Raw genomic sequence first — 15,931 nt, forward strand, 5'->3', positions numbered from 1 at the left:
CCTGCTGGGGGAACAAAGGAATATGAGGCAAATACTTTTATTCTTTTTTCTGATTACCCCTAGATGAAGTATTTTCTCCTCCCTCTAAACACTGAGCCCATCATATACCTTGCAATTCTTTGACAGTTATGTACTAGAGGCTTGTGATATTTTCTCTTAAATCCTTGAATTGTTACTCCATATTTTGTAGCTTTTCCTGTCTGTCATGTACCTCTCCACTAGAATAATGCAGTTGTTCTTCACATTAAGGAAGGTGGCAATCTGTGTAGGGACCAGATTACTTCAAGCTCGCCCTTAACTTTCAGGAGTCAGCTCTTTGTAGACCTGTAAGTCGTTTGACAAATCCTTGCCTCTGACAGACTAGTCTTTTTCCCTCCAGCCTCACTGGGTTGCCAAAAGTCTAGCTCTGCCACTCAGCTGCCTCCTGAAGATCACTGTATGCTCTGAAGCACAGGTAGCCCTGGTGTAAAAGCAAGTGAGGAAAAGTACATCAAACAGGTGACACATAACTAGGATGCTAGTTAAATGAGAAAATATCCATGTGTGCATTCTGGAAGTGCCCCCACCATTGTCGCTACAGTGCAGAGCTGGAGAGGAGCCACTGCCCAGAGGATGGAGGAGGTGAAGGAGGTGGAGGAGGAAGAGAAGGTGGAGGAGGAGGTGGAGGAGGTAGAGGAGGTAGAGGAGGAGATGGAGCAGGTGGAGGAGGTGCCAGACCAGTGAGTGGGGAGGGAAGTGAGGGAGACTGTCAGTATTTAAACAGACCACATCACACATGAGTACAAGCTACTGGTGGTCCTTCAGGAGGCGTGGGGGAAGTCTGCTCTGACAGTTCGGTTTGTTCAGGGAGGTTTTTTTTTTTTTTTTTTTTTTTTGAAAAATATGACCCAACGATGTAAGAGTCCTACACAAGGCAAGCTGAAGTGCATTGCCAGCAGTGTATGCTTGGAATCCTGGACACAGCAGGCACAGAGCAACTGACAGTGGTGAGGGACTTGTCTATGAAGAATGGCCAAGGGTTTGCTCTGGTATATTCTATTACAGCTCAGTCCACGTTTAAAGACTTATAGGACCCGAGGGAACACATTTTATGGGTTAGGGACACAGAAGATGTTCCAATGACTTTGGTTGGCAATAAATGTGAGCTAGAAGATGAGCGAGTAGCTGGCAAAGAACAGGGTCAAAATTTAGCAAGAGTCAAAGATCAACGTTAATGAGGTATTTTATGACCCGATCAGATGGATAGATAGAAAAATAGCAGTGAAAAGAAGCCTAAAAAGAAATTATGTCTGCTGGAGCAGATCTCAGCCAGATTGCAGGAATGCCTAATTGAGAAGTGCCAGCATTCTGGACTTTAAAAATTAAATCTGGGGGTGCCTGGATGGCTCAGTGGGTTAATGTCTGCCTTTGGCTCAGATCATGATCCTGGGGTCCTGGGATTGAGTCTCCAGTTGGATTCCCTGCTCAGGGAGGGGTCTGCTTCTCCCTCTGCCACAACCCCTACTCATGCTCACTCTCTCTTGCAAAAATAAAATCTTAAAAAAAATTAAACCTGAAGAGGCATCTTCTATTTTATATATTATGTGAGGAAGTTAAATTTTATATTGGTTTGCACAAATCCCCTGAAAAAAATTGTTCTGTGTATATCTCTTGGAAAATAAGACCATATATTTCTCCTTTCCAATAGAAGTTGTAACAGATGTGAAAATAAATATAGTTGACTCTAATATGATGACACAAGAGTATGGATGCCTTCCAAATGTTAGATATTGTTGCTATAATCAAATGATTTCATACTGACCTTTTTATCATGATTCCTCCCTGTCAAACACTGTAAGTTGAACCATTATACTTTATGTCTGTAATGATATAGATTGCGAGATTTCCCCTCAAACTCATTGCAGCAGATAACTTTTTGAGTCATTGACTTCATTTCATATTTAAAAAATTATGAAATATCATTGTCATTATATTCTAATTAAAATTGTGCATAATGCTTTTGGGAAAATGGGTCTTTTATAGGAAAAAAACTGGCATAAGTGATTTCTATGGCTTTCAGAGCTAAAATGTATAAATATACTAATCCAAAAAAAATGAGAAAATATCAGTAATTACATTAAATGTAAAAGGACTAAAATACTCCAGGTAAAACTTGGAAATGATCAGTCTGCACTAAAACCTAATGATTCTGATTTTATGAGGTCTCCGATTTTCAGAGACACACATCTAAAACTCAAGGTCGAAAGCAAAAGGGTGGAACAAGGTAACTCATGCAATGTTAATCAAAAGAAAGCCACTGTAGCAATATTAAGAATAGAAAAAATAAACTGTAAGGCAAAAAATGTTTGTTATGCAAATAGAGGATTACTTCATAAAGTTAAAATACTTTACTAGGAAGCTTTAATGATTTTAGATTTGCATGTGCACCGAAAATATGATGTTAAAATATGGCAAGCAAAATTAACAGAATTACAAGGAAAAAGGAAAATTAGACACATCCATAATGACACAGGGAGATTTTCACAAGTGTTTCTTAATAGTAGATGTGGAATAAAAGAAAAATCAGTAAGGGTACAGAATGTTTGGACAACATGATTAATAAGCTTGATACAAACAAACATAACACTCAAATCAAGACATTGTTAGGTCTCTTTGGTCCTGGAGAAGAACACATATTTAGGGTCATGAGATTTTTAGAAATCCGTTCTTCCATTTGGAGTACACATGCAAGCAAGAGTAGGAAAACACCTGTGATACAGACCTGTTGCCACATCATACAAGAGACTATAATGTCTTTACACTTATAACCTGAATATGCATGTTGTAAAATTAAATTTCATCCATCCCTAATCCTATCAGTCTGGTACCAGTACTGTAGATGGTATTCTTTTCATTATTTAAATTTTTAAAAAATTTTTATTTATTTATGATAGTCACACACACAGAGAGAGAGAGAGGCAGAGACACAGGCAGAGGGAGAAGCAGGCTCCATGCACCGGGAGCCCGATGTGGGATTCGATCCCGGGTCTCCAGGATCGCGCCCTGGGCCAAAGGCAGGCGCTAAACCGCTGCACCACCCAGGGATCCCTCTTTTCATTAGTTAATGCTGGGAATTGACCTTGATGACAATTATCATGTTGTCTAAACCGATCACCATTTTGTTAGGACGTAGAACTCAAAAGTACTAATTATTTATTAAGCTACAGTAACTCATTGAATTCCACCCAATCTTATGGGCAAGATGTAGAGGACTGCTCAGGGGCTCCAGGCTCACAGTTTAAATCATTATGAGAAAAACCTCATATATTTGACCAATGTTACATAAATACGCAAAATTACAATAAAAAAATCTCTGGATTTAAGTGTAGTTTATACATTTAAATAGTATTCTGCAAATGAAGGGTAAATATTAAATGGCCATTTCTACTACAAAAGACACTACCTTTGGAAAACAGTACTTCTATCTTAAGAGTGAGGGGGTGGTGTGTAACAAGGTGGGGAATGAAAGGAAGGATGGAGCAAGATGCTTTTTTTGGAAGGAGGATTTTTAAAAAAGATTTTATTTATTTATTCATTCATGATAGACATAGAGAGAGAGAGAGAGGCAGAGACACAGGCAGAGGGAGAAGCAGGCTCCATGCCAGCAGCCTGACGTGGGACTCGATCCCGGGACTCCAGGATTACGCCCTGGGCCAAAGGCAGGTGCCAAACCACTACGCCACCCAGGGATCCCCCGGAAGGAGAAATTTTTTTTAATACTCCCTTTTAACCTTTTCCATACATATTTGATCAGTTGTCCCTACTAGAGCAAGTTTCACTATTTCATTAGAAAAGTGCCTGTAATAAGAATTATTTAAAAAATATGAAGTGGCTTTTCTTTTTTAAAGAGGGAAACCGAGACTCGATCTGAAATACATATTTTGCTATGCCACCATCTTTATTAAAACAGATATAACTCTTGTTTGTAATCAATACAGTGCATAAAGATAAGCAAGGCAGACATTGGAGGAATTCCATTTATTGTGGATGCATTTTCACAATATATATTTATTGCAGCGATCAATTATCAGTGAAAAATATCAAGTGTTTATAAAACTTTTAGGAATGGCAGATTCACAGAACACGCTAGTCACCTTGCAGTCTTACCTCTTAAAGATAACAGAGAATTGTAATCAAACAAGTAAACGAATTTATTTTTCAAAAGAGTAAATCCAAACTGAACAAAATTCTACCCTAAAACTTATTCCATCCAATATTGGAATAAAAGTCAGGACTGATATACTCTCTTCTCAACTTTAGACTTTCTAAAAAAATATATAATAGTGATCAGGAGAAGCTCTTATTCAAAAGTACAACAAAGCAATGTTCCCTCACCATGGGCCTTAATTCAAATTTTGATCCATTTCACTCCAATTATGGGAGTCAATGCTGAAATCAGGCACTGCATGTGAATTCTAGTTCGTTTTATCATAGACTCACGTCTACTTTGTCATGGGTGGATGACCTGTGCAGTCTTGTTGGCTTGGCTTTCCCTCCTTTGGCCCAGGTGTGCTAAAGCTAGAGGATTCAGCAACTCTTTACTGATTTATGAGGAAAACAGACTTTGGAAGGCAGTGGTCACTCCTCATGCCAGCCTTGCCCTGGCTAGCTCTTCTAGGGCAATACTGTAGATTATAAGAGTCATTTGAGAGGCTCCCTCAACGTGGTAGGAATTGAGACTAAGACAATTTTGGTTAAGTCAAATGAGGTATAGGTTTATAGAATCACACTGCATGTATATTTCTATGCTAGAAGGTATTGCCAAGACACTGGAGTTCTCTTTAATCACTTATTGTGGAGAACAGATGAATACTTACACGCTAAAATAAGATGTGATATCTAGACTGTGTGTGTAAAATCTAAAAATGAAAATCGATAGACTCTAGGGGAAAAGGTAAAACTAATAAAAGTTACACATATTTTTTGAAAATTCAATGTGGTATCAACTTATGATGAGTACCAATGACGAATAAAAATAGAAAAGTTTAATTTAAAAGATAGTTCAGTCTATTAAGAATGGAAACACTGTCATGGCTCCTCCATGTTGGCTTTTGCTCACTTTTCTTCTCTGCTTCCAGACATTAGCCAAAGTTGGTCTCAGTATACCCACACGTGTAATTCCAATCTGTACAGTTTTGTGACAAAAATTCTTGTCTTCCAATTTTAGAGAAGGAAGAGACCTCATTTACCATCTAAGCCAACCTACTGTGGACTTGATTTTAAGAAAAGAGTTCTGAGCCAGCTTTGAGTTTGACCCAGATGGTAGATTTAGTACAATACACACTGGACTTCAAGATTGTTTTTAATTATAAACTAAATACTATGCTTTATAGAAAATGTCAACTACTTTTGACACTTCTAATCTCTCTTCTTACAGGTTATTGGACACTGGAAACATATCAATACCTATCCTGCCATGAATCTATTGGCAAATACGAAATATTAATATAATATTGTGATTTTTAATTTTTAAAGAGCTGTGATATTGGCTAGTTACAAGGACATATTGCTAAATATAATAGTCTAGCACATAAAAAAGCTTTCTACCATTAGTGTGTTTGCATATGTGTATGCACATACATACATGATCAGGTCATCTAAAATGTGGTTTGCTATTGCTACCAAAGAAATCCACAAGCAACCAACCTAAAGAATCAGTACCAATGTCAGCTAACATCATAATCCAACTTAGATATTCATCAGCATGAAAAAAGTAATACCTTAACAGTACATCTTTTTTTTTTTTAAGACAATCATTATTGCAGTATCTCAAATCTGAAATGGTCTACTTTCAGAAAGTGTTAGAATTGCCTTCTAAGATAATTTCTTCCATGCTTTATCCTAAAGTGCAGAAACAACATGACTTCTGTATTTAAAACAAAACAAAGCAAAACAAAACAAAACCACTCGTGGTTTTGTTTTTCTGGGCACTGCACACGTTCCTCAGGCAATTTTCAACTTGAAGCTCCTTTTGTTGACTTCCGGTGTGGTTGGTATCACTGTTCAGACACAGAGTTATGATGATCAGTAGGAAAGTCTCTATTTCACAGCATGGGTTTCTTTAGAAACAGGCTCCTGTGCAAAGGCAGTACTTTTACCATGAACATCTCTAGACTGTGATTATTAAATATAGTGACAATATACATGGGCTTACTGGGATAATGAAAAATAAAACAAGAGGAAATGAACTCAATTTAGTAAATCAACATAAATATAAAACAGAGCAAACTAGCCCCTCTTCAACTGAGCTGGTCCAGCATCTTGAGCGGCTACTTTGGGTTCTTTCTTGCACTGTCTCAAACCTGCTAAGAGAAGAGAGCTTTAAATTCACAGGCCGTGGCGTTCCAGCCAGATGTTTTGTGTCAGAGGAAGAAAAAAAAATAATTGAAATATGGTAGGGATAAATATTTATGGAAGGGAGGATTACTGTTGGTATTCTATTCAGATATGCTCCTCACCTTCTAGTCTACCCTCTCTTTGGCTGATTTTTTTTACTTCTCTCTCTTTCTTCTTTATGTTCCCCTTCCTCATCTTGATCATTAGCCTTGCTTGTGGCATTCACAGTCAAGGACTTTTGTGTGTGTGTGTGTGTGTGTGTGTGTGTTTTCTTTTTAAAACTTTACTCGAAGGGCCAGTAATCTGTAGTATGCTTTCTGGAACAGGCACACATGATGAATGGCTCAGTCTTGGCCACGTCAAGGACAATGGAGAAGTAGAATGTGTTTATCTTTCCTCTTCTCCTGTTTTTTATTTCTTCCCTCCTATTCTTACACCCTGAACCTTGAAACTTATCTGGGCCACACTCTTATTTGTATACCATTTCTTTTCTTCAGCTAGTTGCTAGAAATCCTTGCTGACATATTCACGAATACCAGTGTGGGGAGTCTGCATTTTCTTTCTTTTTTTTTTAATAAATTAATTTTTTATTGGTGTTCAATTTACCAACATACAGAATAACACCCAGTGCTCATCCCGTCAAGTGCCCCCCTCAGTGCCCGTCACCCATTCACCCCCACCCCCCGCCCTCCTCCCCTTCCACCACCCCTAGTTCGTTTCCCAGAGTTGGGAGTCTTTATGTTCTGTCTCCCTTTCTGATATTTCCCACACATTTCTTCTCCCTTCCCTTCTATTCCCTTTCACTATTATTTATATTCCCCAAATGAATGAGAACATACACTGTTTGTCCTTCTCCGATTGACTTACTTCACTCAGCATAATACCCTCCAGTTCCATCCACGTTGAAGCAAATAGTGGGTATTTGTCGTTTCTAATGGCTGAGGAATATTCCATTGTATACATAAACCACATTCTGCATTTTCGAATGTGCACTTCCATCTCAAAAGAGTAACTGCATGAGGTGTAGTGAGCCTGACATTTTGGAGTGAAGGAGTCACCTACTCTGCTACTTCATAAAATCAGCTCTGGGTCTCACGGTTATATTATTATGATCATGATCATGATCACGGTACAGAGAGCTTCTTGGTAAAGACCGAGGATGAGTGGGCAGTGTAGGTGAAGACTCACCCTGTCACCTTTCCACCTTGTACCACCACACTGCACAGTTCCAAGCAGTACCATTCAGGTGTTGAATGTGAGTGGTGTTCTCTTGAGTGGTTACCATTCCAGATGGTCTCCATACTCCACTTCCCAGAACTCTGGCTCAGCGGAATATTACTCAGAGAGGCTTCATGAAACCCGTGCTGATAGGCTATGAATAGCTGGCGCCCTCTTCTCAGAAAGCAGCCCATATAGACATTTGGACTGCCATTTCCGAGAGGTCGGAGATGGATGCTAGAGGGGCCGTTGATGGCTTAGGCCAATAGAAGTTCATCCTTTGTCTTAATTAGAAACTAATAAATGATTCCATTCCCCTACCCCCCACCCCCCTCCACCAGGAGAAAATTGTGCTAGGAACTTTAAGCTTTCTCTTTTCTGCTGACTATGCAACCCTCAAAGGAACGCAACATGCAGAGTGGTTAAGAACGCAGGTTCAGACCAGACTGCCTGAGTTTTGACGCAGGCTTTGCTAACTTATTCACTGTGTGGTTTTGGGGAAGTTCACCTCTCTGTGCTTTGTTTTCCACAGCTCTAAACGGGGGGGTGGGGGGGAGTAATAAAAAGATCCACTCCACAGGGTGGTGGGAGCATCAGATGAGATAACATAGATTGAGAAGGTAGAGCAGCGCCTTGCAGAGTGGACATAGTGGTGAGTAGTGGTGATAATTATTACCAGATACTTTTAATATGTTTAGCAATGACTTAGAAAAGTTATGTAAAAACCGCCTTAAATAGAGAGACTGGGCCAGTGGATTTTGCTGGAATGTAAGAGCAACCAACGAATCGAGAGATGGAACAGCACGTTAGGCAGCTGTGCCAGACATAGGAGCATGTAGAAGGGAGGAGAAGGGAAGTGAGATTCTGTTGCTTCAGGGAACAGTAGGGATCCTCTGGTTGCCTTCGAGGGGTTCCTCAGTCCTGGGTTTGCTTGAAAAGTGCTTCTAAATCGTCCCCTAAGCAGACTGGCCTAACCCTGCTTCTGCTTGCTCTCTGATTTCTCTCCCACTTTCCCTCTATGAAAGGAGGAGACTGGGCTAACTGCTCAAAACGGGGAAGGGCTACAGCCAAAATGAATTAGTTCTTTGGACAACAAGGAGTCCTATGATCAGTCTGAGCATCATTCAGATATTGTTCAGAGCCTCCTTTATGAAGAATAAGCATAGCCATTGACCAGAGCGCGCGCGCACACACACACACACACACACACACACACACACGAAAGACAAATCCAAGCATTCTTAGCCATGAGTTTCTATAGGGGGGCAAGTTTTGCCTGACTTATATTAATTTTTTGCCATAGCAACCTTGGGTCCTAGGCTTCTGACAGTGTAATGGTTCCAGAAAGCAGCTCTGGAGCCACTTAGGGAGATAGAGGTTTCTCCCTAGGTGATCTTCAAATGGCTGTGGCTCCAAGTCTGGACCGTGTAAGGAAGTATATAACCTACAACCTCTGTTGTCAACACTCCTACCACTGTGGTGCTTCTAGAATGTCTTATTGTGAACCACTCTACAGGTCCAGACTTTTTATGTTGTTATGACTGTCAAGCCTACAATTCTGAAGGGCCTGTGACTTCATTTCTCATTGCACCATATATAAGTTTTTAGAAGCTGATGGTTGCCTAGTAAAGGCTATGTGGATCAGTGATATTTCTCATTTGATCCTGGGATGTCACACTGGAGGATATGGCAGGAGAAGAACCTATGAAAAGTAAATCTTCCCAGTAGATTACCTTAGTGGGAGAAGTGACCTTATCCACAGATTGCTTTTCCCAGAGGTTCCGCTTGCCAGATACGTCTCCTGGCCTCAAATCCTAATGAAGAAAAAGCAGAAAAAGTTGATAGGTGGCCATTCATATTTTCTGGCCAGATACAAATAAATCATCACTTCTGTTGTTTGTTTGAATCAGCTTCTTGTTTGATACACTTGATCCTAGTGATTCAAAATGTGTAGAATCAAAAGGATCATTAGCCACTGTTTGCTTTTTTATGATGTTTGGATCTATGTTATAATATGAGAATGGGCTGGAATTAACCAGCATGTAGTTCCCGTCCTCCACCAAGGACTTACAGTTTGCTGATCAGCAGAACTGGAATGCAAGCATACTTCACACAATGTAGTCATTTTTAACTTTCTATGCTCTTAGAAGTGAATAGAACATAAGTTCCTTTTAAATAATTCTTTTGGGGTCAGATAAGCATTTCTTTCACCTCTTGCAGATGAACTTTCTTTCAGCATCCTGCTGTATCCCCTAAACCCTTAGGATTTCAGTGCATACCAGCCTGACTTCCAAATGCCAACACTCCATTTCTTTGCGTGAGGACTTTCTCTGGCTACAGATGTCCACTTTGCTCACCCAGGAGGCAGACTGGAAGTTCAGAGAGTTAACATACCCAGGAGCAGTCCTCAATCACTCACTGATGAGATTTGGTGCAAGAATATTTCTCAGGCTCACTCACGCCCCAGGTAGAACTGTGAAGCATGTGTTCTATGGCGGCTTCCAGGGTCGCCCCGGTGGGTTAGGTTTTAATAGCCCGTGTGGTGAGTTGCTTAATAGCCTTATTGGCTACCTTCTTTTCCCTGACTCACTTCCTGGAATGTTTTCTTTGCCTCCCAAGTAAATTACTTATACTTGAATTACTATTAGGGTCTGCCTCTGGGCAGCTCAATCTAAGACACTTTTCTAATTGCACTTTCCTCAGATTAAAATCATTTTGGGTTTCCTGAGGAGTAAGTGGGTAATTCAGAAGTGGATCAGTAGAGCCTAGCCCTACAAAAGGGAAGATTTACCACAAGTTGTACCCATAAGAGAGGTTGAGTTGATGACATGTGTGAGAGCATGTGGAAATCTTGGGAAGAAAACCCTAAAATACGATTGGCAACAGTTACATAGCTTTGATTGGTTATTTACTACCTCATAATTAATCTGGTTTGGATAAGGATCCAAATTTCTGTTTCCATTTACTTTTCTTCCAGCATTTGCTTACATTAGTACTTGGCAAAGGTGGTTCGTAGAAAATAAATGTGTTTTACTGAAATAGTAATGTTTATTTTGGCAAAACCTTTTCTCATTAGGAAGGCAAAGCTAATAACAATTGCATTTATCCACAGACACTGGTCTCAATGGACATATTTTTGATAGATACTATTGAAATCTTGACACTGAGAACGCACTGGTTAAATGGTACCATGTGAAGCATTTTAGATTTACCTTAATCTTACCGAGTTTCTGGATTTCTGTTGTGGCATGGATTCCTGATATTCTTTTAGAGAGTTACACCTATTTAACTTGGAACCAGTAAGCAACAAATCAGATTGTTTTGAAGAATTCCACTACATTTGCCAATATAGGTAGAAGTTGCCAAATTGTCTGGAAGACTTTTAAAATTGGGGAAACTATAATTAGGAACATACTAATGGAAGCTCTGGAAAGTGGCTATTATGGCTAGTATTACTTTATTTATTTGATTCATATAAAACAATTATAATTCTTTCACATGAATGTTCTACTGAAGAAAGTGAATTGTATTTCCCTTAACTCCTGCCCATTAATCTTTTGAGAGCACTCACACAGTCTAAGGAGTCCATCTTAAGAAAATATTCACATCCAAGTGGTAAGTTGGCATTTTTAATCAAAGGGGAAAAAATAAATGGAATTACCTGACCAGACTATATTCTAGAGAAAGACCCACTGCAGAAGAAGAGGGAGAAATGAAGGCAGGAGAAGCAGGTTTCCAATCAACCAGAGATCAGAAAATGAAGAAGAGAATTCAGCTGAGAAAGACATTGTTGGAGGTTCGTTTAAACAAAAAGAAGGACAAATTAGCACTTAAAATGCTGTATATAACATGTAGGTTAGACACAAAAAAAGTCAAACCAGATAAAGCAGACATACTCAGAACTGAATTCCAGTTACAAAGTTACACCAAAATCCTGTAAATTCTGCCCACAAATCCCAGTAGATGTCCCAGTAAAGAATCAGGTGCAGATCAGGGTTTCACTCTGAATAATTTCCAGGCACCCTAAAAAATATTAATTTGACAAACTACCTTGAACACTTTTAATTTTTAGCACATATTAAAATTATTACATAACTAGTGGTAGAGGGTGGTTTTTCTCTTCAGGGAATTTTAGAACAGAACATGAGTCTCATGGATTATTTCTTTCCTTCTTGAGGTTTCACTGGGTGAGGACTATTTTGGTGAAAGAATTTTCCTCTAATTTTCCCTTAGTGGTCACATGTCACACATTTGCCAAAACAAACTCAGGCTTTCCCTTCCACCCATGTATACCAAGGAATATTAACAAGGAGCTGAGGATAAATCCTCTCTGATCCCAAACCAGAAGGCGCAGTTGGGGGGCCTCCTATTTGCTGTTATCTTTAGGTAATCCTCTGACATCCTGGGCTCAGGCTCAGGCTGCCTAGAATCCCAAGGGTGTCAAATTTAGATGCCTGCTGTCAAGGGCCAGGCTGGAAACACAAATGCCTAAAGAGGCCTGGTGTAAGGAGACTTAAAAAAAAAAAAAAAAAAAATGAAAGGAATCAGGGAATTCAAGAATGTATGCCTCCACACCTCAAAAACATGTTCAAATTACAAATTTATAAAGGGAAATAAAACACACCAGCCCCCAAACTACACAGATCTTAGCTGCAGGCCACCAGCGTGAGACCTCCTGAACAAGACCTGCACAAGATCCTTGGGCACACTCAAACGAGCTTTTATTTACAACATCATTACATTTGTTTCCTTCCGATCAGACCTTCATCCAAGGAGCCACACTAGCCTGTCTTTCTAAGCTGCCATTCCAGACTTAACCTTTTCCTAACAAGTTTTATGCATCTGCAGGATCCTTTCAGCCTGTTCTTCATTTCAGAGATCTTGTCTCTTTTCTGCCAGACCCAGGGTGTCTATTGGTTACCCTCTTGCCCTTGCTGGGGTCCAAGTCATGTCCTCCTGCAAAGAGACTGCCATGTTGTTTATTGAGACTTTAACATGGCACTGGGGGTAGTTAGCCTGGGATGTGCATGAAGCTTAAATCTGCTTACCAAGTACACTCAAACGAGCTTTTATTTACATCATTACATTTGTTTCCTTCCGATCAGACCTTCATCCAAGGAGCCACACTAGCCTGCCAAATCCAATGGGACATGGGAAAAAATACGTCACCACAATCTATACGAATTGTTGCTTCCTTCTTTCCTTTCCTCTCCATCCTCTAGGAGATGGTCTAGTGAATTGCTTCCTAAATCACAGGTAAGGCAGGCAATGGTTTTTCTAATTTCCTTATAATAATTTTTGGTCCTACCAGAAAGTGGGCTTTTCTTGAATGGAAACCTGCACAGTTATTATACCTGCTGTGTTAATAACTAAGTTAAATCTCTTAACCTCCCCATTAGGATAACACAGTTGATGGCAAACTCATCAGTTAAGGTGCTGCTAAAAGAGTAGACGTCAAGTCCTGGGCCAAATACAAGAATATAGTATGGTCTAAAAATGAGTAAGATTGTTAATACTGTAAATGTGAAAACATAATCATCTCATTTAGTGATGTGCCCTACTCATCAAATAGGAAAGCATATACCTTTTTCTCTTTAGCCTTTCTATCTTGTGAGATCTTCAGTGGGTCCATGAGCTTGCTAAATTTGTATCAAATTCATGTTTGTAGAGGAGAGGGTCCTTAAATTTTATTAGGTTTCAAGAGGTCCAAGATTCAGAAGGGATAATAATCACTGGTCTGGACACACAAAACCTATATAAGTCACCATTATAAAAGAAATTTCTACTCTGTAGGTCACCCTGGATGCTGGGGGAAATCTGAAGCACTAAAGAGAACGGACCTTTTGGGTATGATCCATCGCCTAAACTCTCTCTAGGTAAAGGCCCCTCTTTCTGTATCTATTTGGATGAGGTAAAGAATTTTTTTTTTTCAATATGTAGACTTTCCAATTTTAGCTTAGGTTTACATTAGTTTTATACTTCCTGAAAGCCCTCATGCAAAAAAATTTCAGGCTGAATGGTAATCAAGTGACTACATGAAGTCATGCCCACAAAATGTATGGAAATACTGCCATTTTTTTTCTTTTTAAATTGGAAAAGTGATAAACTGTACTGATGATTTTGGAGATTAAATATGGAGCCCAACGATGCAATTAAATGGTCAGCAATGCAGCAGTTGATGATTTAGCAAGGCTTTTCTTCTACCTCTAGCTTGGAGTAGTTTATACCAATGGAAGCTGTGCTCCCTTGGGCACCAACAAAGGTATAAAAGCAACTTAATAGAGAAAGTCCACAAATATATAGTAGGGAGCTTCATAAGGCTTTTGATTATAATGATAAATGCAAGGCAATTATCACAGACATTCAATGAAAAATTTAAGAGGACATTTTTATAGTAAGATAGCCACACTTAATAAGAAAATGTTAGATTTCCAAAAATAACATTCATAACCGTTTTTATAGTTTCCAGTTTTACTGTGTTGTTTGTTCTTTTTCTCCAAACGACTTTCCTTTGGAGGTGTTGACAATAAAATCAAAGCAATCATTTCAACAACTGCCCAATAACTATATTTTTGCGTTAAGTTACAGAAATTAGGCAAATTAGAAAATATCTGTTCAAAATAGCCAACACACACATTCTTTTGGGAATAAGTCTAGGAGTGCTCTTGACTGAGACGTGGCCAAGATAATTTGACATTTTCACTTTCAAATTCCTAACTGTGATTTATAGAATGGAAGCTAAACAAACCGGTTAAGATTGTAAATGTGAACAGCGTTGAGCTCCAGCGAGCTACTCCACTCAGGGTGTAGAGGTGACTGTGGTTCCATTTTACCCTCTGGGGCAAAGGGTATGGGCTGCTCTAGATGTGCTCTCTAAATCTGAGACCCTCCTCTTTTGTTATTCAGGGTGACAGCAAAGAATAGGAGCATTGTCTCTCCTAGGCAAATAGACGAACAGCTTGTTTTCTTCTGGTGTTGGAAACTGGGAGATCAAAAAACTTGAGAATAACTCGAAGCTACTTACAGAAGGTTTGGGAGCGGGTGACTTATTTCCATCTGGGGTTTTAGTTAGCCATTCGTTGATGCGGCTGGAAACCCCCACCTTCAAGCCAGCAGTCTCCTACAAAGTCAATAATTCATTATTACAGAAAAAAAAAAACTTTACTTGGAAAAGACTCAAAATAAGTAACCTCAAAATACTATTATTAGATATTACTTTGCATAACCATCATGTGACACTAATCAATTATTGATCTCTATATTTTATAGTTTGAATAAAATGAGCCTTAAGCTTGATATTTAAAGACTATGTTAGGGGTGCCTGGGAGGCTCAGTCACTAAGCATCTACCTTCAGCTCAGGTCACGATCCCAGGGTCCTAGGGTGGAGCCCTGCATCGAGCTCCCTGTTCAGTGGGGAGTTTGCTTCTCTCTCTCCCGCTGCCCCTCCCCTCATTTGTGCTCTCTCTCCCTCTCCCCAATAAACAAATAAACAAAGTCTTAAAAAAAAAAAAAGACCATGTTAGCTGGTTTTCTTTCCCCTGTACGTCACCCCCTTCCCAACTCCAGGGGTGGGCGATTAATTTCAGGCACTTCATTTGGAATACTGTGGCCAGAGCATAGTACACAGTCTAGGCTCCTGAACTCATTGTCTCTGAAAGAATTAACATCTTCTTCACTGATTTTATAATTAAGTAGTGTGATTCCTTTAAAAAAAAAAAAAAAGGAAAAAACAAACCCAACCTCTAAAATTAAAAGACCAGAATCCTATACTGACCTTATTTGGTGTGCCTGACGCAGTAGGGGACGAAAATACATTCCCTTTCTCCCACATGCTCTTGATATTGCGTACACCTTCAGCAGGAACGGGAAGATCCGAGGCTGCTGGCTTTACAGGTTTTGTGGTTTTTGTTCCCTGAAATGTGTGAATTATTTTTAGGGTGGGTGCTGATAAGTTTGCTCTCATAAAATTACGGTGAGCTTGTCTTCCTCAACATTATCATTCAAAGTTCATTATGATATTTTAAAAAGTTCACCTTCACCAAAAGTTGTTGTAAAGCTACATTCGGACGGTATACAGACCTCACATAAACCATAATGCCTACAGCTGAGGATCTTTCAAAAATGAAATGATTCCTTTTACTGGGACACCAATGATTGTGGAGGTGATATTTCATGTCATTTCTCCAATAGATAAGTGCTTTATGTGTGCAGGGCACTGTGCTAGGCTCTGGGGCTATAGAGCTACTCAAGACAGTCTGCTCTGTAGTTTCCAGGGGACTTAACATCTTAATAGGAGGGAAAGACAGTAACTAGTTATACAAGTATTTATTTCACATC

At 39.4% G+C, this 15,931-nt stretch overlaps 1 protein-coding gene across 5 annotated transcripts in view; it reads right to left on the minus strand.

Annotated features, from left to right (window-relative positions):
• Positions 1-3,907: 3,907 nt before the first annotated feature.
• CALD1 (caldesmon 1) overlaps positions 3,908-15,931 on the minus strand; it is a 189,071-nt gene continuing 177,047 nt past the window's right edge. For 4 of the 5 annotated variants that reach the window (XM_055334651.1, XM_055334650.1, XM_055334654.1 and 1 more), the window contains 4 exons: positions 15,369-15,506; positions 14,618-14,713; positions 9,327-9,407; positions 3,908-6,344 (listed from right to left, as the gene is read on the minus strand). In XM_055334651.1, coding sequence (XP_055190626.1) covers positions 6,336-6,344; positions 9,327-9,407; positions 14,618-14,713; positions 15,369-15,506 — 324 coding nt within the window. In that variant the 3' untranslated portion in view covers positions 3,908-6,335. The remainder of the gene's footprint in view (positions 6,345-9,326; positions 9,408-14,617; positions 14,714-15,368; positions 15,507-15,931) is intronic. The other variant, XM_055334652.1, reaches the window with a different exon arrangement.

Source organism: Nyctereutes procyonoides, unplaced genomic scaffold, assembly GCF_905146905.1.
Source record: "Nyctereutes procyonoides isolate TBG_1078 unplaced genomic scaffold, NYPRO_anot_genome, whole genome shotgun sequence".
NCBI classification, from domain to species: Eukaryota; Metazoa; Chordata; class Mammalia; order Carnivora; family Canidae; genus Nyctereutes; species Nyctereutes procyonoides.